General features: G+C 44.0%; 1 protein-coding gene and 1 long non-coding RNA gene across 9 annotated transcripts in view; one reads left to right on the forward strand and one right to left on the reverse strand.

Annotated features, from left to right (window-relative positions):
* Positions 1 to 26,287, forward strand: part of LOC107976993 (tight junction protein ZO-2) — a 121,658-nt gene that overhangs the window by 20,278 nt on the left and 75,093 nt on the right. For 2 of the 5 annotated variants that reach the window (XM_027406501.1, XM_027406504.1), the window contains exon 1: positions 7,380 to 7,500. The exons of 1 other annotated variant lie outside the window; for it this stretch is intronic. Coding sequence is in view for 2 of the 4 variants with exons in the window: in XM_035441902.1 (XP_035297793.1) it covers positions 25,737 to 25,796 (60 nt within the window). In the remaining 2 variants the exon portion in view is untranslated. Of the gene's footprint in view, positions 1 to 7,379; positions 7,501 to 25,602; positions 25,797 to 26,287 lie in introns of those variants that run through there. 2 more of the 5 variants (XM_035441902.1, XM_027406503.2) reach the window with 2 other exon arrangements.
* LOC118238077 lies at positions 25 to 25,355 on the reverse strand. 4 transcript variants are annotated; one of them, XR_004769012.1, is made up of 8 exons: positions 24,561 to 25,355; positions 24,053 to 24,158; positions 8,591 to 8,688; positions 4,473 to 4,686; positions 2,250 to 2,317; positions 1,378 to 1,477; positions 1,146 to 1,275; positions 25 to 358 (listed from the first exon to the last, which is right to left on the reverse strand). It is a non-coding gene; the product is annotated as an uncharacterized LOC118238077 (long non-coding RNA). The 4 variants fall into 4 exon arrangements; XR_004769014.1 differs by having other exon boundaries at positions 1,146 to 1,477; positions 25,087 to 25,355; XR_004769011.1 differs by having other exon boundaries at positions 1,146 to 1,477.

Below are 26,287 nucleotides of genomic sequence, written 5' to 3' on the forward strand. Positions count from 1 at the left end.
TGGTCACACTGTCAGGACAAAGAATAAGAGATAAACAGTTTAATGTTATCTTACTGAATCCCAAATAATTTGAGGCATTCAGGGAGAGAGACAGAGAGACAGAGACAGAGACACAGAGAGAGACGCAGAGAGACAAACACAGAAAGACAGAGAGAGAGAGAGTCTGATTCTAGGACCTGCTGTTGAGCAGAGAACATTTATAAAGTGGAGTTCAAGAGTGGGGATTAGGAGGCCTGGAACGCATTCTGGACATCCATGCTGATCCTAATTGCTATGCAGTGACTCCTCTGTAGCGACAAATCTTTACTTCAAGCCGCCCGAGCTCCTCCTGAGTTCCACTCACTGCCATGTTAAGGTCCTAAGTAATACACAGAGATTTATATTAGTTTACAATGCTGCTGGCCAATGAATAGGATTTCTTATTCGTTAGCTCAGTCTTAATTATCAACCTTAACCATAATCTATATATTTTAAAAGACTTATCTTAGAGGAAGCCAGCGGCAAGCATCCTGTCTTCCCGGTCTCACATGGTGACTCTGACTTCTACCTTTCCCAGAATCCTCCTTCTCTCCTACTCCTGCCTAACTTGCTTCTTCATTGGTCAACAGTACTTTTTTTCAACAACCAATAAGATAAATATACACAGAAGGAAATTCCCCATCACTCCGGGGAATTACTTTCCCTCTGTATAATTTGCATAGACAAGGACAGCATGGTTCCTATATGTTATGCAGTACATTTTATGTTGTGGGGAGGGACCCACAACTTGAAGATATTGAGGGAGGAGTGCGTGAGTCAGCTCGTTCAGAGTGACAGGACACAACTAAAATTCAAGATCATGAAAGTCAGCTTGCTAGCTCTAACAAAAGTCTAATAGAATCTCCTGGGATGGCAGTTGCTTTAAACATAGCTGAATCTAGAAGCCCAAAGGATAACATTTCTTTCGGTGCTATTTTTCTCAGCATCTTGTGAAGAGCTATCATGATGAGGCAGGATATGAGGAGTGCTAACAGTATTGTCTACCAGCCAGCCTTGGTTACTGACTCCAGTGCAAGAAGGCATTCCTCTTTTTTAAAAACTTTGTTTTATGTTAATTTTCTTTAAGAGAGACTTATTTTCTTTTATATGTATGACTCTTCGCTTACTTGTATGTATGTGGACCACACATGTGCTTGATGCTCATGGAGATTACAAGAATGTATCAGGTCCTCTGGAATTGGAGTTATGGATGGTTGTGAGCCACCATGTGGATACTGAGACCCAGTTCCAGGTCCTCTGCAAGAGCAAGAAGTTCTGTTAACCTCTGAGCTATTTCCCCAGTCTTAGAATTCCTCCTTTAAAGTCATATTCGTCTCAGAAAGCAACTGATGATCTAACCTGAATCATGTGTACCACACTCCATAAGGGTACATCCATGGACCACCAGGTTGAATGGGGTCCACTTTACCATGTGAGCGAGTGGAGAGTGAGGAAGGTCCTTAAATCATCATAAAAGAAACAGTATGAAAATACCATGATGAAACACATTATTTTATACAATTAATATACGTTTGTTTTTTTGAAAAGGAAAAGATGAAAATAGTCACTCAATTAAGAAAAAAAACCAGCCCACCAACCAAAATTGTTTCTAATTAATTAGACTTTGCTGATGGCTCAAGTAACTAGTTCACAGCAGAGGTGCATTGCTCTAAAATGGCAGCGGGAATGCCTTCCTCATTTGCCAAAGTACAGCTTTCCAGGAGGGATTTGCAGAAAGAGCAAATCTGTTTCTGATTTTAATACATCCAAAGGCAAGTAGATTTTGACCAGTTACTACCAGGTCCCCGAGATCAATCACTTCCTACACCATTAGTGCGTGAAGGATTAGTGGCCCCAAAGATTTATGTGTGGATTAATCGGGGAGTGTACATCAGATGCTGTGTTTAAAGCCACCCTCATCCCTGCAGATCATTTCTGTTAGTGCTGTATGCAGAGCTCTTTGTGAGATCTGAAAGACCTCTTTTCATCCCTGGCTTGGCATCCCCCTACACCCTCTGATTGGACAGGTCCAGCTAAGGAGACACAGAGTGCTGGAAAGAAAGGAGCAGTAGCATCAAATAGAGCAAGTGTTAATCGAGTTGTTCTAGGCGAATAGTGACCAAGATTTACGGGACCGTGTACTGAGAGAGACAAGATGAGGTACAAGAAATACATAGCTATTCTGGAAGCAGCGGTGGGCATTACCCCACTTAACAAAAGAGAGCTTCTACCTGAGAGCCGGAGACATGTAAACCTTTGGCAGCATCCTGGGTAAGCAGAGGAGGCCCAAGCTTCTTTCCTAATAATGGAAACAAGTTTTGGCTGTTTGGGGGACCTGAGAGAGAAAAAGGGCCTCTCTTTCATGGAGATCCAGTGTGAAATTCATCGTTAAGAATGTTTTTTCTTTCTTCCTTGGTGCATATAGCGCTCTCAAACAGATTTTAAACTACCAAAAAGCAGGACTCTGAGCATCTGAGAAGATGAAGTAATGGCATGTTAAGAACACACTTTTACTATTTAGATTTTCAGTGTGTGTGTGTGTGTGTGTGTGTGTGTGTGTGTGTGTGTGTGTGTGTGTTTCTGTGTGTTGGTGGCATCCATGCCATAGCATATGCATAGAGATCAGAAGACAACCCTCAAGAGTATGTTCTCCCCTTCCACTTTTACATGGGTTCAGGGGATTTGAACTCAGGTTGCCGGGCCATCTCCCCAGTCCTGTTTTGCTTATGGATAAAGACAATTTCATATATACCCTTCTTTCTGTCTGTTTTGTACAGTGCAAATGTTCTTCATTGTGGTTCATGTCAGCAGTTGTGGGCTGTAGCTCTCTCTGTATTACAGCACTTGACCAGCAGGATGCCGAGGGCCACGCCTAGCACTGGTGTGTGTGTGTGTGTGACTATATTAGCACTGGTGTGTGTGTGTGTGTGTGTGTGTGTGTGTGTGTGTGTGTGTGTGTGTGACTATATTCCAGAGATATTTGGCCTCAAACAGTTTTCCCATCACCATTCTTTGTCAAGCCCACTGATTTGCCATGCTGGAGAAAGTTTAGTTTTTGGTTTTGTTTTTTTTTCCCCAGGTTCGTGGGTCTCAGTGCAAACATTTCTAAGGTCCTCCTTTTGTTTCTTTGCACAATGAAAAGCAGTTGTTTAAGGAGCCTGCCTGCAGGATAAACAGTATTTTCATGGCCTGAATTTTATTTTTAAGCTGCATGAGTTACACAGCAGTAGTCACCAGCCAGTGTGAGGCATCTTTAATACGTGGAATTTCTTTTTAAAAATTATAAATACTGGCTTCAGGATATATTCATTATGGAAGATGTAGAAAATATAGAAAAATGAGTGGATTATTTATAGTTCCATGTCCCTGAGAGAATCCCTAGAGTCAGGAAAGCCTGTGCTTTTCAGTGTAGGAGGAGGAAGAAAATTTTGCTCTCTACTCCCAGGGGACATTTTGTAATGTCTTGGGGGCATTTTTTTTTTTTTTTAAATTAGAATTCAAGGTTGGTGCTGGCATTCATTGGAAAAGACCATATCCCGCCATGCACAGGACAGCTCTTCTAAATTCAGTGACCGAGCTGCAAATGCCAATCTCACTGTTGTGTAGACATTTGGTTGAGATAGATTTTTTTTTCCTGTCTGTAAAAGGAGTTGTTTTTTTGTTTTTTTAATGAGACAGAGTTTTTTGTTTGGTGAGTCTTAGGTCTGTGATAGAATTTGGAGACATTACTATTTATTATTATATCATTACTGTTTTTCTCCTGAAAGTAACGAATGGAGAGGTCACACTGTAATGATTGAACTGACTTTTGTTGTTATTGTTGTTTGCTTTTTTGTTTTTGAGACAGGGTTCTTCCATGCATACTGGCTAAGAACTAATTATGTAGTTGAGGCTAGCCTCAACTCATAGGTATCTGTCTCCCTTGGCCTATTGAGTTCTGGAATAAGGCATGGACTATCACATCTGGCAACCTTTTCAAAAAAGATTTATTTTGTTGTTTTCTTTTTAATCAATTATAGCTTTACTGGAGTGCTATCAAATTCATCTCTCTCTCTCTCTCTCTCTCTCTCTCTCTCTCTCTCTCTCTCTCTCTCTCTCTAAGACAGTTTTCCTGCATAGTTCTGGCTGTCCTGGAACTCACTCTGTAGACAAAGATGTCCTTGAACTCACAGGTTTGCCTGTGTTATGTTTATGTGTATGGTGTTTTGCTGTGTGTATATCTGCGTATCACATGGCATGCCTGGTGCTCACCGAGGCTGGAAGAGGATGTTGTTAGATTCCCTTGAGGTGGAGTTACAGAGGGCTGTGAGCAGCATGGGGGGGGGGGGCTGGGAGTCAAACTGGATCCTCTGGAAGAGCAGCCAGTGCTCTTAACCACTGAGCCATCTCTCCAAATTAAAATATAACTGTATCACTACTCCTTTCACCTTGAACTGCATTTCCAACACACTCACAGATGATACATGCTGAGGGGCCAGATGATGCTTCCGGTTTGGCACATGGACCACACAGGTAGCAGCATCCGGAGACACACTTTCTGTTGTGCTTGCTGTCTATCTTGAATCCTGGAACATTTGGATTATCTTGATGGCTTTTTATCCCAATTCCTCCTCTTCCAGAAGCTGTTCAAGATCTCAGTGGCAGGAAGGTAGATTGTTGGCTGTACTTCTGTGAGAGAAAATTTCCCTTGAGCATTCTGCAAGAACTGGGCATGCTGTTGTTGTGCCTATAACCTCAGCACCGGGGGAGTAGAAGCAGGAGAATCATTTATTATAAAAGCTACAGAGTAAATCTGAGGCCAACCTGAACTACATGAACCAAAAAAAAAAAAAAAACAAAAAAACAAAAAACAAAAAACAAAACAAAAAAACCCTATGTAATAGGAAGTTATAAACACACAAAAAACTACATTAAAAAGCAAGCTATTTCAATAAAAGAAACTGTTTAGATCTGATACCTGCAGAAAAATCCCACATTTAGGCCAAAGGCGTAAAAAGCACATCTTGATTTGTTTGCCGTTTATTTATCTTTGGAAGTAATAATAGAAACTACGAATGGGCTGGGCTCGATCTGCTGCTTGCTTTGTAGGAAGTCCAGATGACCTTGGGTTAGCCTCAGCCTACATTTCCTGCTGATCCTTGGAGAGGGGAAATGGGCCTCTTGCCTGAACAAATAAAGTCGATACCGTCCCTTATTTCTTCTGGTGTGGCGGTGTGGGAAGGTGAGGGTTTAACGCAGACAGTCGGTTTTTTTTTTTTTTTTTTTTTGTGCCACAAACACAAGAAGTGGGTCCCAGAAGTGGCGAGAGGGCACATTCTTCCTCCCACTGCAGGATTCCCTGGGACTGCCTCAGCGCAGCCCGCACAGCCCAGGTTTGAGCTCGCCCCCTTGTGGTAGTGGTCAGCAATGTGGAGGGTTAAATGTTCTTGAACAGAGCAATAAAAAGAAAACCTTTCTCTTGTGAAGATAGTGGTCAGGTCAGTAACACAAAGATATAAGCCAGTTTCCCTGAAACCATGCAGAGGAAATCCTTTTGTGGTTTAAAGTGCTTTCTCTTTGTTCGCTTTAATATACTAAATTTTATGTACATTTTACCATATTGAAAATTTCTTTCCAGACCTGAGAGACACATCTGCACTTGATGGGGAGAAATAGGGTTCAGTTTGAGACCAGGCTCCGCTACAGATTGAGACCCTGTGTTAAATCGGGAAAGATTTTCTCTGTTTATCAGTTGTTTTCTCACCTGCTAAGTTTTTTCCCCTATACACAGAAAGTAAATTCTCTGAAATTTTCCTCAGGTAGGCTGGGCCTAGCCCAATGCCTATCAGTTGATAAGTAGATGAATGGATGGAGGTATGTCCATACAGTGGAATGTTATTTCATTCATGGCTGTTAGAAGCAATGGAGTATTGAGGGCTGGAGACCCGGCAAATGGTTATGAGTTCATACTGTGCCAGGCAGCGGTGGTGCATGCTTTTAATCCCAGCAGTCAGGAGGCAGAGGCAGGTGGATCTCTGAGTTCAAAGCCAGCCTGGTCTACAGACAGAGGTCCAGGAAAGGGTTACACAGAGAAAAACCAAACCCTGTCTCAAAAAGCAAAAAGCCAGATAGAGCTGGGCGGTGGTGGCGTATGCCTTTAGTCCCAGCACTCGGAAGGCAGAGGCAGGTGGATCTCTGTGAGTTGAGACCAGCCTGGTCTTACAAGAGCTAGTTCCAGGACAGCCTCCAAAGCCACAGAGAAACCCTGTCTCCAGAAACAAAAAAACTGAACACACAAAAAAAACCCAAAACAGAACAAAAAACCAAAAAATAGATAGATAGATAGATAGATAGATAGATAGATAGATAGATAGATGATAGGAAGGTAGATGATAGATAGATGACACATGATAGGATAGAGATAACGATAGACGATAGGTAGATGATAAAGGGCGCATACTGCTCTTGCAGAGGATTGGCACCTAGTTCCCAGCACCCAGGAAGGGACCCTTGCAACCTCCTGTAACTCTAGTTCCAGGGGATCCAATATCCTTTTCTGGCCTCCAAGGGCTCTTTCATGCACAGGCACACACACATGCATGTAAATAATTGAAAAAACTCCAAACTCTGGAAGTGGAGTTACGGTGGACTGTAAACTGCTGTGTGGGTATTGGAAACCAAACCTGGGTCCTCTGCAAGAGCACTTTAAACAACAGAGACAAATATATATATATATATATTTCTGATATATGCTAAGGAGGAACCTCAAATATAGAATGTTAAATAAAAAAGAAGCTGCCATATAGCTGCCACTATTGTAATGGACATTTGCCTGAAATACACAAAATAGGTAATCCCAGGAGACTGGAGAGACAGCTCAGCAATTAAAAACACTTGTTGCTCTTGCAGAGGACCTGGATTTAATTCCCAGCACTTGCATGGTGGCTCACAACTGCCCATAATTCTAGTTCCAGGGGCTCCAACACACTCTTCTGATCCCTAAAGATACTGGATACACATGGTACCCAGACATACATGCAAACAAGAAGCTCATACACACAAAATAAAAAAAAATTAAAGAAATGACTTACAAAAAAATAGGTAAATCTCTAGAAACAAATGAGGTTAGGTTGGTAATTGCCTAGAGTTAGAGAGCAGGGAGAGAAATGTGGGTCTGGGGAGTGATTGTCAGTGGATGTTGGGTTTCTTTGGGGGGGATAATAGGTGTTGTGAAGTGTGTTACTTATACAGCCTGCTGTGTAAGTCTGTGCATATTTAAAAGCCATACTATGGGGTGAGCTATGATATTTCGAATGTCACTGTTTCCCCCAGTTCTCATCAGGCTGAGGGTGAGCACTTAGTAACCATACTATCTCCTCCAGGGTGCGGAGCGCTGCCTTACTGTCCTCTCCCTGTGAGTGGGACTGGCACCCAGGCTGCAGCACCAGGCTCAAGCATCCATCGGATCACAGACCGGCGTCCACCTATAGCCTGTTCTCCCAGGTACTTGCTTACTTGTGTCTTATTAACCTAGTCAATGGCTCACCCCAAAAATTTGACGTCATTTCACATCGTCGATAAAGATAAGGTCACTATTTTCAAGGTTGCCAGTTTGTTTATGTATGCTTTCTAGAGAAATTTGATGGTAATATTTTATTTACTGAGTGAAGAACTGAAGTATCGTATTTGGGCTGTAGACATAGCTCAGGCCTTAGGCTCAATCTCCATTCTTGCTTAAAAAGCCAAAGAGGAGGAGAGATGGCTTAGCCATGAGGAGTACTTGTTGCATTTTGCCAAGGTTGGGCACTGTGTTTTCTTGGCTGAAGCATATATGTGTAGATCTCTTGTGGTCCAAAATAAACCCATAGCTGGTGGGAGTAGCACTTGGTGTGCCTGGTGTCTGAAGTTGGAGAGCATTTTGATAGGTCACACATGTAGTTCGTCATCATTGATATGGCAAAATTATGTAATAGTGGGAGGTACTTGTTAGTCTACTAAAAAAAGAGCACATTGGCGTCTACAGATGGATTTTGTACTCAGTTTTAGTGAGGAGCTCAGAGCGAGCATTACTGTTACGGACTCACTTTTAAGGATGAATTAGACAAGATTTACAAGGTATTAGGCTTTATTTCGACAGATGCTTGGGTGTATTAATCCTTAGTTTGGGTTTAGCCTCTGATGTAGCCCGTCTGTGGCTGGCCTGGATGGGGTTGGACTTAGGGTTTAGCCTCTGATGTAGCCCGTCTGTGGCTGGCCGGATGGACTTGGACTTTTCTTCATGTACTTGGTTCATAATTCTATCTGCTTTAGCTGTCATCTCCTGCTTGTTTGGGGAACTATAGTTGAGTAGTGTGGCAACTGCATATTCCTGAATTACAGGAGGCTGTTCAGGGCCCAGGCTGTGACTTTCTTATTGTATGGCTTTAGATACAGGTCTAACGCCTGTGAGCCTCAGATTCAAGGCAAAGTCAGCCAGGACCAGGCACATTGCTAGGCTTTTCTTGGAGTCTGGTTGCTTGAAATTGTTTTAGTCAAATTTTTGGTTGTATGACATAAACAACTAAAGAAGAGAAAGAAACTGATTTTGGCTTACATATTCAGAGTTTTTAGTCCCTGGTTATCGTGCTCCGTGTTTCTGGGTCTGTGGTGAAGCAGTGCATCATGGCACAGAGGCCACTCACTTCACAGCAGCTGGGAAGCAAAAGAGATAGGAAGGACACAAGACATGATTCGGTCACAAGGACATGTCCCATCACCAACTTCCTGCAGCCAGGCCCTACCTCCTGAAGCTTCTAGTAGCTCTCAAATCTAGAGACCTGGTCTTTAATGCCTGAAACTGGTAGACATTTTATATTTAGACCCAATGGGCACACTTGAATGGGAGTGGGTCTCATCCACTGAATCCATGGGGCTTGTTTGTTAGGATGTTCTGTACAGAGTCCTGAAAGGTCTCAAATTCGAGGAAATTTGCTTATCCAGGCTGCAGAAGTGCTTTATTTCTGAAATCAGAGTTCTAGATGGGACCTGCTAATTTAGTCAAATCAATTGGAAGGACGGGGTGGAATATGGCAAAGAGTGTCTCAGTCCTCTGAGATATTGAAACTACAGAACTTGAGCTGTGTAACTTTAAAAACATCAACGTGTGTGTGTGTGTGTGTGTGTGTGTGTGTGTGTGTGTGTGTGTGTGTGTGTACAGAGCCCAGGGTCTTGTTAGGTAAGTACTCCAACCCACAGAGCCAATATCAAGTCACCAGTGTATTTAGCATCCAATGAAAGACCCCTTCCTCATACTTGCCATCTTCTCACTGTTCATTGAGAGCTTTTGTTTTGTTTTGTTTTTTGAAACAGCGGTCTCATTATATCATCTCAAACTCACTGAGATCTGCTTGCTTCTGTCTCCTGAGTACTGGGACTGAAGGAGTATGTCACTACCTTTTATGCTTTTTGAGACAGGGCCTCATCGTGTACTCTTGGCTGATCTGGAACTCTGTTGTAGAACAGGCTGGCCTTGAACTGCTAGTGGTCTCCCTGTTTCTGCCTCCTGAGTGCTGAGACTGACTGGTGTGTGCTGCCATAATCAGCTTGGAGTCTCTTTTTATAAGAAAGTTAGTTTTGAGGGCAGAGTCCCCATAACCTAATCCCCCCTGAAATGCTACCTCCTGGCACCATCACTAAGTGTGTGTGTGTGTGTGTGTGTGTGTGTGTGTGTGTGTGTGTGTACAAACAATCATACTGTGGTTGAGGGGTCTGAGCTAGCATTGTGAGCTGTAGAATGTTCTTTCAGGTTCTAGCCGGTTCCTCCTGGGAAGTCCTTTTTTGTTCTGTTTTTTTTTTTTTTTGTTCTGTTTTTTGAGACAGAGTTTCTCTGTATAGCTTTGGAGCCTATCCTGGCACTCGCTCTGGAGACCAGGCTGGCCTCGAACTCACAGAGATCCGCCTGCCTCCCGAGTGCTGGGACTAAAGGCGTGCGCCACCAACGCCTGGCGCTTGTTCTGATTTTTTAACTATGATTGGCAAGGCTTCCCCACAGCAGCCAGGCTCCCAGAGACAGTTCCTGCTTTTTGATTTGTTAATGGCAAACCAGACAGGGAAAAGAAAGGATATGAGGGAGATAGACAGCCAGGATAATAGTTAGACTCGTTCCTGGTAAAAATGGCAAGATACAGGTTTTGGAATTTGGTGCTTCAAATATAAATGTCAAGGAACATGGTGATGTCTTGGACATCACCCTTTGGCTAGTTTGTTAAAACACAAATCAGCCAGGTGTGGTGACTCACACCTTTAATCCCAGCACTGAGTTCCAGGCCAGCCTGGTCTACAGAGTTCTAGGACATCCAGGGCTGTTACACAGAGAAACGCTTGTCTCAAGAAAACCAAAACATGTTGGGCGTTGGTGGCACATGCCTTTAGAGGCAGACAGATCTCTGTGAGTTCAAAGCCAGCCTGGTCCAGAAGCAAGTTCCAGAACAGGCTCCAAAGCTACACAAAGAAACCCTGTCTTGAAAAACAAACAAACAAACAAATCACAGATCAAGGACTCTCCCTTGAGTAGCTGGGACCCACATTTGGGTTTGCCTTATTTTCTTACCTCTCTTAGAGATACTCTTGGATATGCTATTTGACTTTGCCGAGTGCCTTTCTCAACTCTTGTGTTGAAGCCTTTGCAAGACATCTTTCCTGAGTCCCAAACTGCTTTGCAAACAACTAGGTCATGGCTTGGGAGGCAGGAAAGGTCACATGCACTCTGGAACTTGAATAAAATTTTCATTACTTAAGTCAGTGCGATGACCCATGCTGCAAACTCATCATACAGGAGGGGGATTGCTGTGAATCTAAGGCCAGCCAGGGGTGCATAATGAGACCTGTCTGAAAAAAATGTTTTATTTGTATGTTTTGACCTGTACATCCTCGTTAGGAAAGACTTTGATTTGCCTTCTTCCATGCCTTTCTTAGGGCTCTCACCTTGCTGACGCCAGGAGTGTAGGAGTAGTTGGTGCAGTCAGCCTCTGAGAACATGAGAACACTGCCAAGCAAGCTCTCCCAGACATCCTGGGGCAGAGGCACCCAAATCAGGCATCCCAATCACCATGTATTCCACTCGAATACACACTGGGAGAAGCAGGGAGAGAGATGGGACTTGTGATAAAATTAGGATGCAAATGGGACACACTTCCTTTTACAAAAGAGTCGGCTTTCCCAGCTGCCATGTGGTCACAAAAAGTAGATGACAGGGACAAGAGGGCCCAGCAGAGGGCAGGTGTCTGAGGCCAGCTTTGTTTACCCTGCTGCCATGAGGACACAGGGCAGCCTTGTCATAGCTGTAATTTACCAAGAATCAGTGCTTGCCTGCAGTTCAGAGAAGTCTACATGGGGCCAGGATATGATGTGTGCCCTCACTGGTGACCACTGTAGGGGTGGCAGCTGTCAATCTGGAAGTAAATTAAATATAATTTAAGGAATTATAATACTAATGTTTATGACTATACTAACAACTTAAGTAGAAAATTATGAGATATTATAATTATATAAAAATACAGTAATGGGACTGGAGAGATGACTCAGAGGTTAAGAGCACCGGCTGGTCTTCCAGAGGTCCTGAGTTCAATTCCCAGCAACCACATGGTGTCTCACAACCATCAGTTATGAGATCTGGTGCTCTCTTCTGGTGTGTAGATATACATGGAAGCAGAATGTTGTATACATAATAAATAAATAAAATCTTAAAAAAAAATACAGTAATGGGCTAGAGAGATGGCCCAGCAGTTAAGAGCACTGGCTGCTCTTCCACAGGACTCAGATTTTATTCCCAGCACCCACATGGTAGCTCACTGCCATCTGTAACCCCAGTTCCAGGGTTTATGATGCTTTCTTCTGGCCTCCAGTGGCAGCAGGCAAACACACTGTACACACACACACACACACACACACACACACACACACATGCTGATAAAGCACCCATAAACATAAAATTTTAAAAATGGGCTGGAGAGATGGCTCAGAGGTTAAGAGCACTGGCTGCTCTTCCAGAGGACCTGAGTTCAATTCCAGCAACCACATGATGGCTCACAACCATCTACAATTCAATCTGGTGCCCTCTTCTGGCATGTAGGTAGAACAGTGTATATGTAATAAATAAATCTTTAAAAAAAAGAAAAAAGAAAAAAGAATGATGTGTAAGCCAGGTGGTGGCGGCGCATGTCTTTAGTCCCAGCCCTCGGGAGGCAGAGGCAGGTGGATCTCTGTGAGTTCGAGGCCAGCCTGGTCTCCAGAGCAAGTGCCAGGATAGGCTCCCAAGCTACACAGAGAAACCCTGTCTCGAAAAACCAACCAACCAAACAAACAAAAACAAAACAACAACAACAAAAACAAAGAATGATGTGTTGGGGTGTCTTCTTACTGATGATTTATGCTTTATGAAAAGATAGTCAAGCAACATTCTTGTGGGTTTTTTTTGTTTGTTTGTTTTTTTCCTTCTTCGAGACAAGAGTTTCTTTGTGTAGCCTTCCTTAGCTGCCCTGGAACTCACTTTGTAGACCCCTCTGGGCTTGAACTCACAGAGTTCCTCTTGTCTCTGGCTTCTGAGTGCTGGGATAAAAGGCATGTGCCACCAGCACCCAGTAATATTTTTGGTTTTTAATATAATTTTTTTTTTATTTTTGGGGTGGTGGTGGTAATTGAACTCAGGACCTCCCAAATGCTAAAAACACATGTGCCACCACTACGCTAAACTTCTATTCCAATAATTCTTTTGTGTGTGTGGGGGGCAGTTGTTTTTGAGGCAGGGTCTGACTGTGTAGTCTTGACTATCTTGGAATTCGCTGCATAGACCAGACTGGCCTTGAACTGGGCTGGGATAACTTGTATTCACCACCATGCACTGTGTTTCTTACGTGGGTTTTGGGGATTAAACTTTACACATTGTACTGTCTACCCAGTATGACAGTAGAAGTTCCTGAATGTTACAGAATCACTTAGTCTTCTATTGCTGTGTATTATATTGCCATGTGTATCTGTAAGTTGTATAGTCTCCATTCTTTATAGACACTTATACACACATAAATGCATACACAGATATATTAGAAGTTTGTTTTTTTAAAATTTTAGCATTTATATTTGTATTTGTGGCATTGTAAATAGTAATTGTTGTATATTTTCATAAATATTAGTTACTTCTCTCATTGCTAAAGTCCCACCTGCCTCTGCCTCTTTAGTATTAGAGGTAGGGCACTATGTCCAGCCTTCTAAGATTCTTTTTTTTTTTAAATTTATTTGACTTTATTTTATGTGCATTAGTGTGAAGGTATCAGATCACTTGGAACTGGAGTTACAGACAGTAGTAAGCTGCCATGCGGGTGCTGGGAATTGAACTCAGCACAACAGGTCACAAAGAGCTTCTGGACTCAGTATCATGTTTCTGTATTCAGAGATACCTGGGTAGAGAATTCGCGTCCAGTGACCTAGAGCACTTGGCTCAGAAGTGACATTTATTACTCCTTTTCCCTATTACTGGGCTGTACCACTGAGCTGGGTTCCCAGCCCAAAGCCTAAGTTTTATTTATTTGCTTGTTTATTTTTATTTTGCTTCTTCTTCTTTTTTTTTTTTTTTTTTTTTGGGTTTTTCAAGAAAGGATTTCTCCGTGGCTTTGGAGGCTGTCCTGGAACTAGCTTTTGTAGATGAGGCTGGTCTCGAACTCACAGAGATTAAAGGCACACACCACCTTATTTTGTTTTTTTTTAAACTGGATCTTTTAAGAAATGTTTCACTGACACTCTTGGAACTTGGACACAGTCTCTTTATGTAGCCCAGGCTGACTTCAAACACCTTACCTTCCTGCCTCAGTCTCCAAAGTGCTGGCATTGTAGGCTTGCATCCCCACCCCCATTTCATTTTACTGCCTTTGGTAATCTGTTGTAGGATTTGAGTAACTAAACATTGACTATGTACATAAAAGTAGTAATTAACTGATATCTAAGTGTATGTGTACTCAAGTAAACACACTTGTTTTAGTTACTTTTCTACTGCTTCGAAGAGACACTATGACCAAGGTAACTTATAAAAAGAAAACAGCACTCAGGAGGCAGAGGCAGGCGGATCTCTGGGAGTTCAAGGCCAGCCTGGTCTCCAGAGCAAGTGCCAGGATAGGAAAGCTACACAGAGAAACAATGTCTCAAAAAACCAAAAAAAAAAAAAAAAAAAAAAATCCTCCCCAACCTCAGCTTTCAAAATAGGATCGATCATGTGTTTATCACATTGTTCCCACTCCTGTACGTGTTTTAGAAAAGAAATTATTTGCAAACTGTTGTATTTGGTCTACAGAAGACAAGGTCTTGGTACTATCCTCCAGTCCTGTGGTGACTGGAAAGAGAATGGCCCCATAGGATCATGTATTTGAATGCTTGGTCCCTAGTTGGTGGATCTGTTTTGGGAGGATTAGGAGGTGTGGCCTTGTTGGAGAGGCATGTCACTATGGCATGAGCTGGGGAGTATCTTTTTAAGAGCAGGACTTTGAGGCTATCTTGGGCAAAGAAGCCAGACTGTCTCAAAATGGAGATCTTCCTGTCTTATGTCAGGGAATACTAACAATGTCTCTTTAGCAGAATTCCCCAAACCTTGGTGATGATAGAAGCATAAGCTTAAAAATAGGACTCTTCTCAGACCCACTTGTTGCACAAATTCTAGTTGCTATTAATAATAAAAACCCAGCAACAGATGTTGGGGTTAAAGCTGAATATCAGACAAGAAACGTGGCCAGCACTACCAATGCTCAGACCGAAAGGGTGATCCTGTCCTCAGACTGCATATCCAGACTGTACTGCTCCTCAGACTGCCTTTGTCTCCACCAAACCTCAGACTGCTTCAACTAACTGCTGCTCAGACCGCCCTGAGTTCCTGTCTCCTCCCACCTTATATTCCTCTGTCTACACAGCCAAATCCCTTTCTGTTTCCACCTCCTTAGAGCTGGGATTGAAGGCATGTGACTACAAGTGCTGGGATCACCTTTGTGTGAGCTCCGCCTCTCTTTTAGACAGATTCAATTTCATGTAGCTCAGTGTGGCCTTGAACTAAAAGAGATCCTTCTGCCTCTCTCTCCCAAGTGCTGGGATTAAAGGTGTGTACCACTGCCTGGACCCTAAGGCTAACTAGTGTGGCTGCTGGGATTAAAGGTGTGTGCCACTAGTGTGGCTAGTTTTTTACTCTAATCTTCAGGCAAGCTTTATTTGTTAGATCATAAAATATCACCACACCCATTCACTCAATCTTGGTGGGCTTAGGATCTTGTGTGTGTGTGTGTGTGTGTGTGTGTGTGCGCGCGTGCACACTCCAGCACTGTTTTAATCAGTGCCTCATGCCACTTTGAGGTTTCAAAAGCCCTGTCTGTCTGTCTGTCTCTGGCCCATGTAAATTCTTAATTACTGCTGCAGCACCATGTCTGCCTGATGCCATGCTCCCTGCTGTCATGGTTATGGACTAACCCTCTGGAACTGTAAGCAAGCCCCAATTAAATATTTTCTTTTTATAAGCTACCTTGGTCGTGGTGTCTCTTCATAGCAATAGAAAAGTAACCAAGACATAGTTCTGACTGTTGTGGAACTTGGTATGTAGACCGGTTTGGTCTTGAGCTCACAGAGATCCATCTGATTCTGCTTCTAGAACTCAGGCATTAAAGGTGTGCTTCTTTACAAGCAAAGCAGAGGCACTGATACCCAATGTCTAGAGTTGCTGTAAGAGTTATGTTAATTGGGGGCTGGAGAGATGGCTCTTCCAGAGAACCCAGGTTCAATTCCCACCACCCACATGGTGGCTTACAACTGTCTGTGACTCCAGTTCCAGGGGACCATAACCCTCACACAGACATACTTGTAGGCAAAACACCAGTGCATATAAAATAAAAATAATTTTAAAAAGATTTATGTTAGTTGACTTAATATAGTGTGTCGGAAGTTCTTGGTACACACCATACATTTAATCTGTTGACTGGGGTTTCTGCTTTCTTTTCTGCAGGACGAAGCTAGCAGGTAACATTTGTCCCTGAAGAGAGACCTATTAAACACTGGTAACACAAAGTGCAGCCCTGCCTGCTCCTTGCCAGGGAGGAAGTAGTCCTTCATATAAAGAGCATCTCCCAGCAGGGCCTGCCAAGTAAGGCCACACTTCTTGGCTCCTGTGTCAGTTCCTTTTCTATTGCTGCAAAGAGCCATTATGACCAAGGCAACCCAGAAGTTTTTTTTTTTTTTTTTTTTTTTGTGGCGTATGGTTCAAGAGATTTAGACTATGACCATTGTGGTGGGTAATGTGGTATCAGGCAGGCATGGTACAGGAGCAGTAGCTGAGAGTTTACATCCTTATCCACAGGCTAACTAGGAGTGATGCCAGTCTTTTGAAACCTCACAGCCCACCCCAGGGTTACACTTCTTCCAACAAGGCCACACCTCCTAATCCTTCCCTAACAGTTCTACCGCTGGAGACCAAGCATTTAAACACATAAGCCTATGGGAGCCCTTCTCATTCAAACCACCATAGCTACCATCACTGGAGTTGGGTCAAGCTTTGTTCCATCACCTTATTGACAAAGCTGAGTGCTATTTTGGTCTCTGCCAATGGCCTGGACAAACCTGATGCTTTGCCCTGGAAGTCTCCTAAAAGCCAGGGCCCACATAGAACTATTGCTGCTTCTTTCCAACTTAAAATTTCCTCCCAAATAACATTGCAGGCCTCCCAAGAGGATTTAAAAATATGTATGCATGTATGTATGTATGTATGTGTGAGAGAGAACATATATGTGCCACATATGTGTGGTCAAAGGACAAATTTGGGGAGTCTGTTCTTTCCTGCCATGTATGTCCTGGGGATGGAATTCAGGTTGTCCGTCTTGGCAGCAGGGCAAGCCTTGCCCACTGAGCAGTCTTGCTGGCTTCATTCCCAGACTAAACCATCCAGACCAAAGCTGAATCTGAACTGCAGAGCCAATTCTTTGGTCACTTGTGAGGTCAACTAAACTCATCATACTCAGAAATATTACCTATCCTTAACACCAAGCAGAGGGTGCTGTGGCTGGGGATGTTTGCCCTGGCCAGGCAGAGGAAAAGGCGGTGGGAAGGTACCATTTGCCAAGAAGTTATCCCTGTGAGCCCAACTACTTTGTACTTACAGTAACATCTTTCATCGCAGCAATAACATTCATGATGCTGAATTGCCAGCGATAACAATGAAGTTCAAAAGAGGGAGACTTGGATAATCAGCTCCCTTGCTTTCTTTGGCCCCAGCCTTCCTATTGTACTGCTGATACTGAACTTTCCCTAGCCAGACCACCCAGGGCCTTTTCATACCGGTCCTATGTTCCTGAAAGGCTTGTTTCTTGAACTGCATTTCCTTGCTGTATCTATAACTTAGATTTTTCTCTGAGCATGGCTTCCTGGTATCGACTCAAGTGGGTGCTTCCTATTTCAGGCATAGAAAGGAATCTAAGCAGGAAGCTCATGCCCATCTGTAAACATGGGACAGAGGAAGGAAGATCCCAAGTTGTAAACCAGTCTGGGTTACAAAGACCTTGTTCCCCAAACACAAACCAAAAGAAGAAAAGGGAAGAAAAAAACAAAACAAACAGACAAAAACCCTAAGCAGGAAAAGAGCGCCAGTGAAGACTCTAGGGCAGGAATGACAGAGGCCACAGCCACAAAGAAAGCCAGTGTGACTGCTGGCAGTGAGCTTGTGAGACTTGTCCTCTGGAAGAGCAACCAGTGTTCATAACCACTGAGCCATCACTTGAGTCCTCCAGATTCAGTTCTTGATGAAGACCTTCACCCTTTGCTGGCTGGAAGAGACTTCATTTCTTTCTTTTTAGTTTTTCGAGACAGGGTTTCTCTGTGTAGCTTTGGAGCCTATCCTGGCACTCGTTCTGGAGACCAGGCTGGCCTTGAACTCACAGAGATCCGCCTGCCTCTGCCTCCCGAGTGCTGGGATTATAGGCGTGCACCACCACCGCCCGGCTGAGACTTCATTTCTTAGTATAGTATTTTCTAAAGGTGTGGAAACTGTGGGATGGGGGAGAAGGGAAATAGCAACGAATCCATTCATCCCATTATGAGGCTCTTACTCCCCCCCCCATGTCCATGAGTGTGCTTGTGTGTATGTGTATTTGCATGTGTATGTATATGTATACAGGTGTGTGTGTATATATACAGGTATGTATGTGTATGTATGCAGATGTGTATGTATCATGTGTATGTGTATTTGCATGTGTATGTATGCAGGTATGTATGTGTCTGTATTGTGTGTGTGTGTGTGTGTGTGTGTGTGTGTGTGTGTGTGTATTTGTATGTGTATGTATGCAGGTGTGTGTTTGTAGGGCAGAGGTTGATGTCAGGTATCATCCTTGACTATTATCTACTTTACTTACTGAGATGTTTCATGTTGGGCTCAGAACTTGTTGATTCAGCTTGGTTAGCCAGCTTGCCCAGGGGATCCTCTCTCCACTGCTGTGCTGGAATTACATGTGGGCCACCAAACATGTCTGTCATTTGTGTGGGTACTAGGGATCTGAAATCCTGTCTTCATGCTTGTGTGGCAAGCACTTTACCTATCAAGTCATCTCCCCATCCCCGAAGGGTACCACTTTTAAATCTAGTTTGGATTGGTGACCTTTTGAGTGCTTGATGACCTCGAAAGAGTTTAAACACAAAAAGTAATGATCTTATTTTCCTGATAAAAAGATCATCTTGGCCCCTGGGAGAATTGAATGGGAGGGAAGACAGTGAGGCTGCGTCCAGGGAGACAGTGAGGCTGGGTCCATGGAGACAGTGAGGCTGGGTCCATGGAGACAGGGATGCTGGACAGTGAGGCTGGGTCCATGGAGACAGCGGGGCTGGGTCCAGAGAGACAGTGAGGCTTGGTCCAGGGAGACAATGGGGCTGGGTCCAGGGAGACAGTGGGGCTGGGTTCAGGGAGACAGTGAATAGGTAGGTTTTGAGGAGAGAGACTTTCTACAATAAAAACATGTAATCTAAAAAAAAAAAAAAAAAAAAAAAAAAAGAAGAAGAAGATACTTTCATAATGTTTTCCATTTGATTTTTATTAGTTTCCAAAGTATCTTTGGAAATTTACTACTGCAAAACTTTGTATATGGGGGATCCCTTTCTTTACTCTTTTGATAATATTTTTGGGGACTCTTCATCATGCTAAAGAAGCATTTTTTTTTGCTGTTTTGTTCAAATTTAGTTGTGGTAGTGGTGATGGTGGGTTGTGGTTGTTGGGTTGTGTGGGTCCCATGCCCCACCCTCCTCTGCATACCACTGCCACCATCGCCTCCATAGACCTCATACAAGACTTCTAGTGAGCTATAAATGCCACCCTTGCTTAGGTTTTTCTTTTTTTTTCCTATCAGCATCAAATAAAGTTTTATTTACTAGTTTTAAGTAAAATAGTTTACTATTATTTTCATTAAAATTATTCTTCCTTCTGGGTAGTCATCCAAGTAACCTTCTGTTTGGGTATGTGTCTAGTATATATATTTAGTTTTTGAGGTAGTTGTTAGGTAGGTCTTAGATGATCTTTAAAAGTTTCTTAGGCGAGTGAGAGAGTTAGTTCATCTGGTAAAGGATCTAGCCAGCAATCCTGATGAACTGGTTGGAATTCTAGGACCCAGATGGAGAACATCACACATGTAAATAAAAATAAAATCTTAAAATTTTTGAGTTTTTTTTTTTTTTTGGTTATGATCATGATATCATCTAAGCTGAAATCCTACTGATCATATTTTCTTACAGCTGTGAAATCACAACAGACTACATCAATTAAAATATAACCAACAAGTATTTTCCAGCCATATACCTTCTAATATTTTGCTGAAGGTAGACCATTATGAATGATATAATGGCATGACTATGACTTTGGGAATTAGACCATCACCCTTCCTTTGATTTTTGCCTGGTATTTATCACGGACTATAATTTCTAAGTTTACTTACTTTCTTGATTATCTACCTCTATTTTTATATTTTTATTTAATTTTTGGTAGCATGTAAAATAATGGATATCTCTGATACATATAATTGTATCTTTCTCATATTTGCAGAAATATAAAATACTCATGATTCCTTGTGCTGGGGCCATGCCCATCTCCGTTCATCTCTGCTGTTGATTGAGTTAGGACCACACAAGTCTGTTGTTAGGGCCTGAGGATGGAGCTCTGTGGTCCGTTGCATGTTTAGTATGCATGTGCTTGTGAGGCTCCAGACTCTTGTCTCCATCACAGGGTAGATGGGAAGGGAGAAATAAATCATTATTCTATCAGGGTGGACAGGTTGGGCAGGAATGTGTGGCACTAGAAGTTCCAAGTTCAAGTAAACAGTTCTTTAGTAATGTAGGATTTGGAACGCTAGATAGCCAGTCACCATCCCCCACTTCCCACAAGGGAAAGAGACGAACAAAACAAGAGTAGTTTTACCATCTCTGAGGGTGAAAGAACCAACTGTGAGGACAAGGATTTGAGCAGAAGTTGAGGTGCCCCCTCCCCTACTCCTGAAGTAGCTTTGGGGGAGTGGGGTGGAGTGGTGTTGTAGAAGCTGTCCTGCAAGGCAGGAGGGTGGTTATTAAGGACTGATGTTTGGAATGAGGAGGTGCAGGGAGGGCCACCAGGAAGGTAAGAGAGGCACTTCTTTTTTGAGAACTGTCAGGGATCACATGGGGCTTCTTTTGACTTGTCAGTTGTCATCTTTTGTGTGTCTGTCTTTCTCTTCATCGTACTGTGGGCAACTCCCTGTTATATGCTGTCTTTATCTCTACCTACCCTAGGGGATAAGGTAGGTATTTAAGAAATGCTTGTAGGAGGGCTGGGTCTGTATGATTCCAGTCTGCCTTAGGTGTAAAAAGTACCCGGGAGACTTTTCTGTGTGAGTTTACACTGCTCCCAAATGAAGAAACTATGCAACCATGTTGCAAATATATACACACAGATACATATATATCTAAATATATTCTGTTGCGGGGGAGGGATGAGGTGGGGGAAGAGAATGTCGCTATAGAGATCTGAAATCTTAAATTTTTTTCTTTAATGGATGGGATAGCTGCTTAATCATACTAGGCAAGCATTTAGTCCTGCCCTACCCACTTGTGTTTTTGGTGAGGCTGTTCTAGAACTGGCTGCATAGTTCAGGCAGAGCTTGATTTGGAGACACTCCTACTTCAGCTACTATGCCCTGGTTTCCTGCCTGGTGAGCAAATAGCATTCTGCAGGAAATCTGACTAAATGTGTTGTTTGTCTAAATGCATTTGTTTGAGTTGTCTTATTTTATGTATTTGTTTGAGACAGAGTCTTATTGTGTACCATGGCTGGATTGGAACCTACTGTGTAGACCAGTCTATCCCGGAACTCAGAGAGATCCACCTGCTCTGCCTCCAGAGTGTGCAGACTGAGTTGTTTCAACTAATCTATTTCAGAAACCTTATACATTGTAATTTACAAACAAAACAAACATTGACTATAATTTTAAAAGGGAAATTCAATTCACAATACTTTCATTGAAACGTTTTCCCTGTACACTTTCTGATTCTTTTATGTATTTTTATGCTTTACTAATTATTATCACAGGTTAGATAAAACTTGTGTTTGTTTTCATTGACAGTTAACATTGTCATTATTCTCCTTGCTATGAAAGTTTTCTCATGTTGTAGTTAACCTGTTGTTGTCTATACTGGAGATTGAACTCTGCCTCACATATGCCTTCTACCCTACCGTGGGACTATATCCCTGGTCCTTTTCTTACTTTTCGTTTTGAGATAGGGTCTTAAAAAATTGCTCAAGCTAGCCTAGAAGTAACTCTATTGTCCAGGCAGGTCATGACCTTGAACAGCCCACCTTTGCATTATAGGCCTGACTTGTTTATGTTTTGATATTTATATTTTTGTTTTGTTTTGCTTTTTTTCATTGAGGCAGATCTTCCCGGGGAAGGTGAGGCTGGCCTGTAACTCAAGATTCTCCTGCCTGTGGAGATTAGTGCTGGGATTATAGACATAGATCACTAATGCTAGACCTGCTTTCCCTTAAGTAGGACTTAACATAGATGGTATCCATCTCCCCTGGTTGGAAAAAAGACCCTTAGCTAAGTAATGGAACAGCTTTGGCCAATATTACCATTGGGTCTTTATGAAGCAATTAAGTTCAGAGTCAGTTTTTTTTTTTTTTTTTTTTTGAGATGATGTCATATACCCAAAGCTGGCCTTCAACTCGTTATAGCTGAGGGGACTTCTAATTCTCCTGTCCTCCCTCACCTCCCGAGTGTACCACCACATTGATTATGTTGTGCTGGGCTCAAACTCAGGACTTTGTGCATACTGGCTAAGCACTCTATCAACTGAGCTACATTTGCAAGCCTAGTCAGCTCACGATTGACTTCCTCACAGTTCTGTGTTATTGGATACGTTCCCCTTCCTAGAACTCCCTCTTCCCATGACTTTTTCACTATTCTTCCCCAGAAAGTTTCTTCTGTCTTTTCACGCTTGCTCTGCTCTCTGTCCTGCAGAGTTCATAATACTCTGGCATTCCCATAGGCAGGTCCGGACTGTCTTTGGTCCACCCTTGCCTCTAACTACATTTTGTCTGAATAGGCTCATCCCTTCTCATGACGTCAATTTCCACAACTCATTGATGATTCCCAGGCCTCTCTATCCAGGTGCTCATTAATCCCTCCTGTAGTTGACACATCGTTCTTGACGGTTGTGTCTCACTAAACTCATTTATTGTCCTTCCTGAGGCCCCTCCCAGGGTAAGCTCCCTCTCCTCGGTTCTCCACTGTGGTCAAAGGAATGTCTACACAAGGATGCCACAAACCTGACAGTCATGCTGGGTTCACTTCCCTCTGGTCTCTCACAACTGCTCACTCATCCAGCCTACTGAACCACTTCCTCAGTTTCATTTGAACCTGGCTTCCTTCTGTCTAGTGCCATCTGACTTCAGGGCCACAGCATATTTCTCCTGCTTTCCCACAATGGTGGTAGATACAGACTAAATCCTTACCACCGTTCCCCATATCCTAACTGCCAAACCCATCTTCCCAGAAGACAACAGAGATTTATATAAAATGCTAACTGAATCCCACTTTTGTAAAGGAGTTCAACACCTGCTGTCCTGGGCCATGTCACATCATGGTATACTCAGGGAAAGGCTGCTAGCTCCATGTTCTTTGTTTCTACATGTTATTTTTTTCACCTAGAAGACCTTTTCCTTTTATTTTGTCAGGGAAGCTCTCCCTGAACCCCATCCTCCCATATCAGTAGGAGGAGTTTTCATTTCCCCCCTGTTTGCTGACTCTCTGCTGTAATGGACTCCCTGAGTCAGGAGGAAGGCTAGCCTGATCTGCATAGTGAGATCTTGCCATGAAAGAAAAAAAAAAAAACCAAAAAAAAACCAAAAAAAACCCCAAAAACAAGAGGTTAAACAAATTCCAGGAGTAGGTTTGAAATATTGTATCACCATGAAATACATTGCTTCTCAGAAGAATGGAATTAATTTAGGGCCAGATGTGGTGGTTGTATGCTTTGTAATCTCAGCATTTCAAAACTTCAGCAGGCGAATCTCTGGATTGAGGATAGCCTGGTCTACATAGCAAGAATGTGTCACACATACCAGAGTATGTGTGATGGCTTATACTGCCATCACAAAGCCTGTGTAACAGCTGGGAGGTGATGGCATGCCTTTAACCCTAGCACTCCCGAGGCAGGCAGATTTCCATGAGTTTCGAGGCCAGCCTGGTCTACAAAGTGAGTTCTTTTTTTTTTTCTTTTTTTTTTTTTTGGTTTTTTGAGACTGGGTTTCTCTGTGGCTTTGGAGGCTGTCCTGGAACTAGCTCTTGTAGACCAGGCTGGTCTCGAACTCACAGAGATCCGCCTGCCTCTGCCTCCCGAGTGCTGGGATTAAAGGCATGGGCCACCAACGCCCGGCTACAAATCCAAGACAGCCAGGATTACACAGAGAAACCCTGTCTCAAAAAATAAAATAAATCCCCCCCCCCCGAAGGAAAAAGAAAGTGTAGCAATTGAATCAAGTCTATAGACTGCTTACTTTCAGGTGTTCTGTTAGAAGTGGCATCTGTCATCATTTGTCATGATAGGAACACTCTGTATCTGGACTGTCCAACGTAGTCACTAGGTACATGTGGCTGTCAGCCCTGGAAATGTAAGTAGTATGACTGAGAAACTGAAATGTTCATTGCCTCTTATTTTAGCTAACTGAAAGTGAAATGTAAATACAGGCAGGTGGTAAGGGCTGTTCAAATTGGACAGCCCCAGTCTAGAGAGGAAAAGGTAACCATTTAACAGGTGTAATTGCTGCGTTCCGGACCCTTTCTTCCTTTGTTGATGCTTTGTTGAGGTAATAAGCTCGTGAAAATAAGGTGTGACTGACTCACAAGTGCAGTCATTACCACTGTAAGGCGGCACCACCTAATTTGGGGAACCATTTTTAAACAGGTGCTTAGATCAGGAGCGTAATACAACGCGCAGGTCGGGAAGACCAGCCCGCGTCCCACTGGAGACGAGATAAAGTGGGAAATGTTACTCACAGCACTTACTCAGAGGCGTGGACTTCCTACTCCAAAGGAGGCCAGCAGCATAACGCTTTGAGGGCAGCATCTGCAAGACTTGTTTTTCCACATATACTGCCAAACTTGTCCTGATTAGACAGGAAGTGAAGCCACTTCTCAGAGAGCCCGCCGGCATCTGGATCTCGTCATGGGGCTCTCAGACCTTTCTTACTTTTTACCTATCAAATTTATGGGCCTAGGCTGGAGTTTGCCCTCCAATTTAGGGGAGGAACAGCGGTGGGCAACGCTTTGTCCTCTAACTCCAAATCACGTGTTTAATCAGTGTATCAGCTTTTGATTTTAAATACTTGATGTGCTCTTACAATAGGACAGTTTGTTTAAAGCGCACGATTCTTGCATGGTGGGGGACTGAATAAATCCTGTCGGATCATCACCCTTGTGGAGAGTGATTTCAATCTCTTTATTGGAGTTGCTGGCGATATGCCAAGGAGGTTACCTGGCCGGCATTGCCTAAAAAGTTCCGCTTTACTATTTAATTCTATGACCTTTGTACCTTTGGAATCTGGGTCAGCAGTGGAGCTGCAAAATTTGGGGAGCAACAACTTGTCTGTGCCGGCTGACCCCGCGGGCCACTTCCGACGCAAAGCTTCGGGGTTTCCCCAGTGGTTCTCTGGAAGAGAACACAAGCGCTGCCTGTGAGAAGCCCCGCGATCCTTTCTCTAAAAAAAAGGTGTCCATCAGGACGCCGCGCGACCTCTGGGACATCGGCGGCCGCGGGCCAGCCTCGCCAACGCGCAGCACTTCCCCGGGCGCGCGCTCGGCCGGACCTGCCTGGCTCTTAAGCGCGCGGTGGAGCGAACCATCCGGACAGCGAGGCGGGGGTGCCGGTGGGACGCGCGCAATCGGGGACCTCCTACTGCCCCAGGTCCTCTGTCGCCGGCCGGGAGTCCGGGCGCATGACGCTGCCCGCCGCGGGGTCTCGGGCGCGGCGCCGGCGAGCCATCCCCCGGCGGCGAGGGTGGTAGCGGCCGTTGGAGTTTCCCCGGCCGGGCGGCCGGCGTGGGCGCAGCTAGGCGCGGGGCGGGCCGGCTGCGCCGCGGGAGGAGGGACAAAGGGGAGGCTCCCCGTGGTGGCGTACGGGCCGCCACTGCAGCTTGTGGTTCTGAGCCGCGGCGAGGAGGACGTGCGGGAAGAGCGCGCAAGATGCCGGTGCGGGGAGACCGCGGGTTTCCGCCGCGGCGGGAGCTGTCGGGCTGGCTGCGCGTAAGTTTCCTCCCGGACCTGGCGGCGAGCGGCTGCGTGGGAGCGGGTGGGCTCCGCGTGGCTCCCCTCTGTGCCCGGGTTTGGTCTCTCTGGGCTGTAGGGTCCTCCTCGGGGGACCCGGGCGCAAGAAAGGCGAGGATTGCTAGCACGGCGCTGATGGCTTGTGGCCTCTCTGAATCACTTGGCTTTGAGATGAAATCGCCAGTAGGGGAAAGTGTGGAGCCCAGTGCCCTGGTGTCGGTCCCCAAGACTTTCTGTGCCTGTGGTCGCCGACTGGACGCCTGAGTGTGCCCTCTTTCTAACTTAATGCAGAGGTTCTAGCCACGGACTGAGAGAAACCGAGGACTCTTGGGTACCCAAATCCTCACTTTCCTTTTTAGTCAGCTGCCTCTGCAGTACAACTTCTTTTGCAGTAGGGAATGGAGATGGGTTTTCTGAAGAAACCCCAGAAAGAAATGATGAATGGTTTGTATTGTGGGAGTATCTTACCT

This window comes from Cricetulus griseus, chromosome 3 (assembly GCF_003668045.3).
Source record: "Cricetulus griseus strain 17A/GY chromosome 3, alternate assembly CriGri-PICRH-1.0, whole genome shotgun sequence".
Taxonomy (NCBI): domain Eukaryota; kingdom Metazoa; phylum Chordata; class Mammalia; order Rodentia; family Cricetidae; genus Cricetulus; species Cricetulus griseus.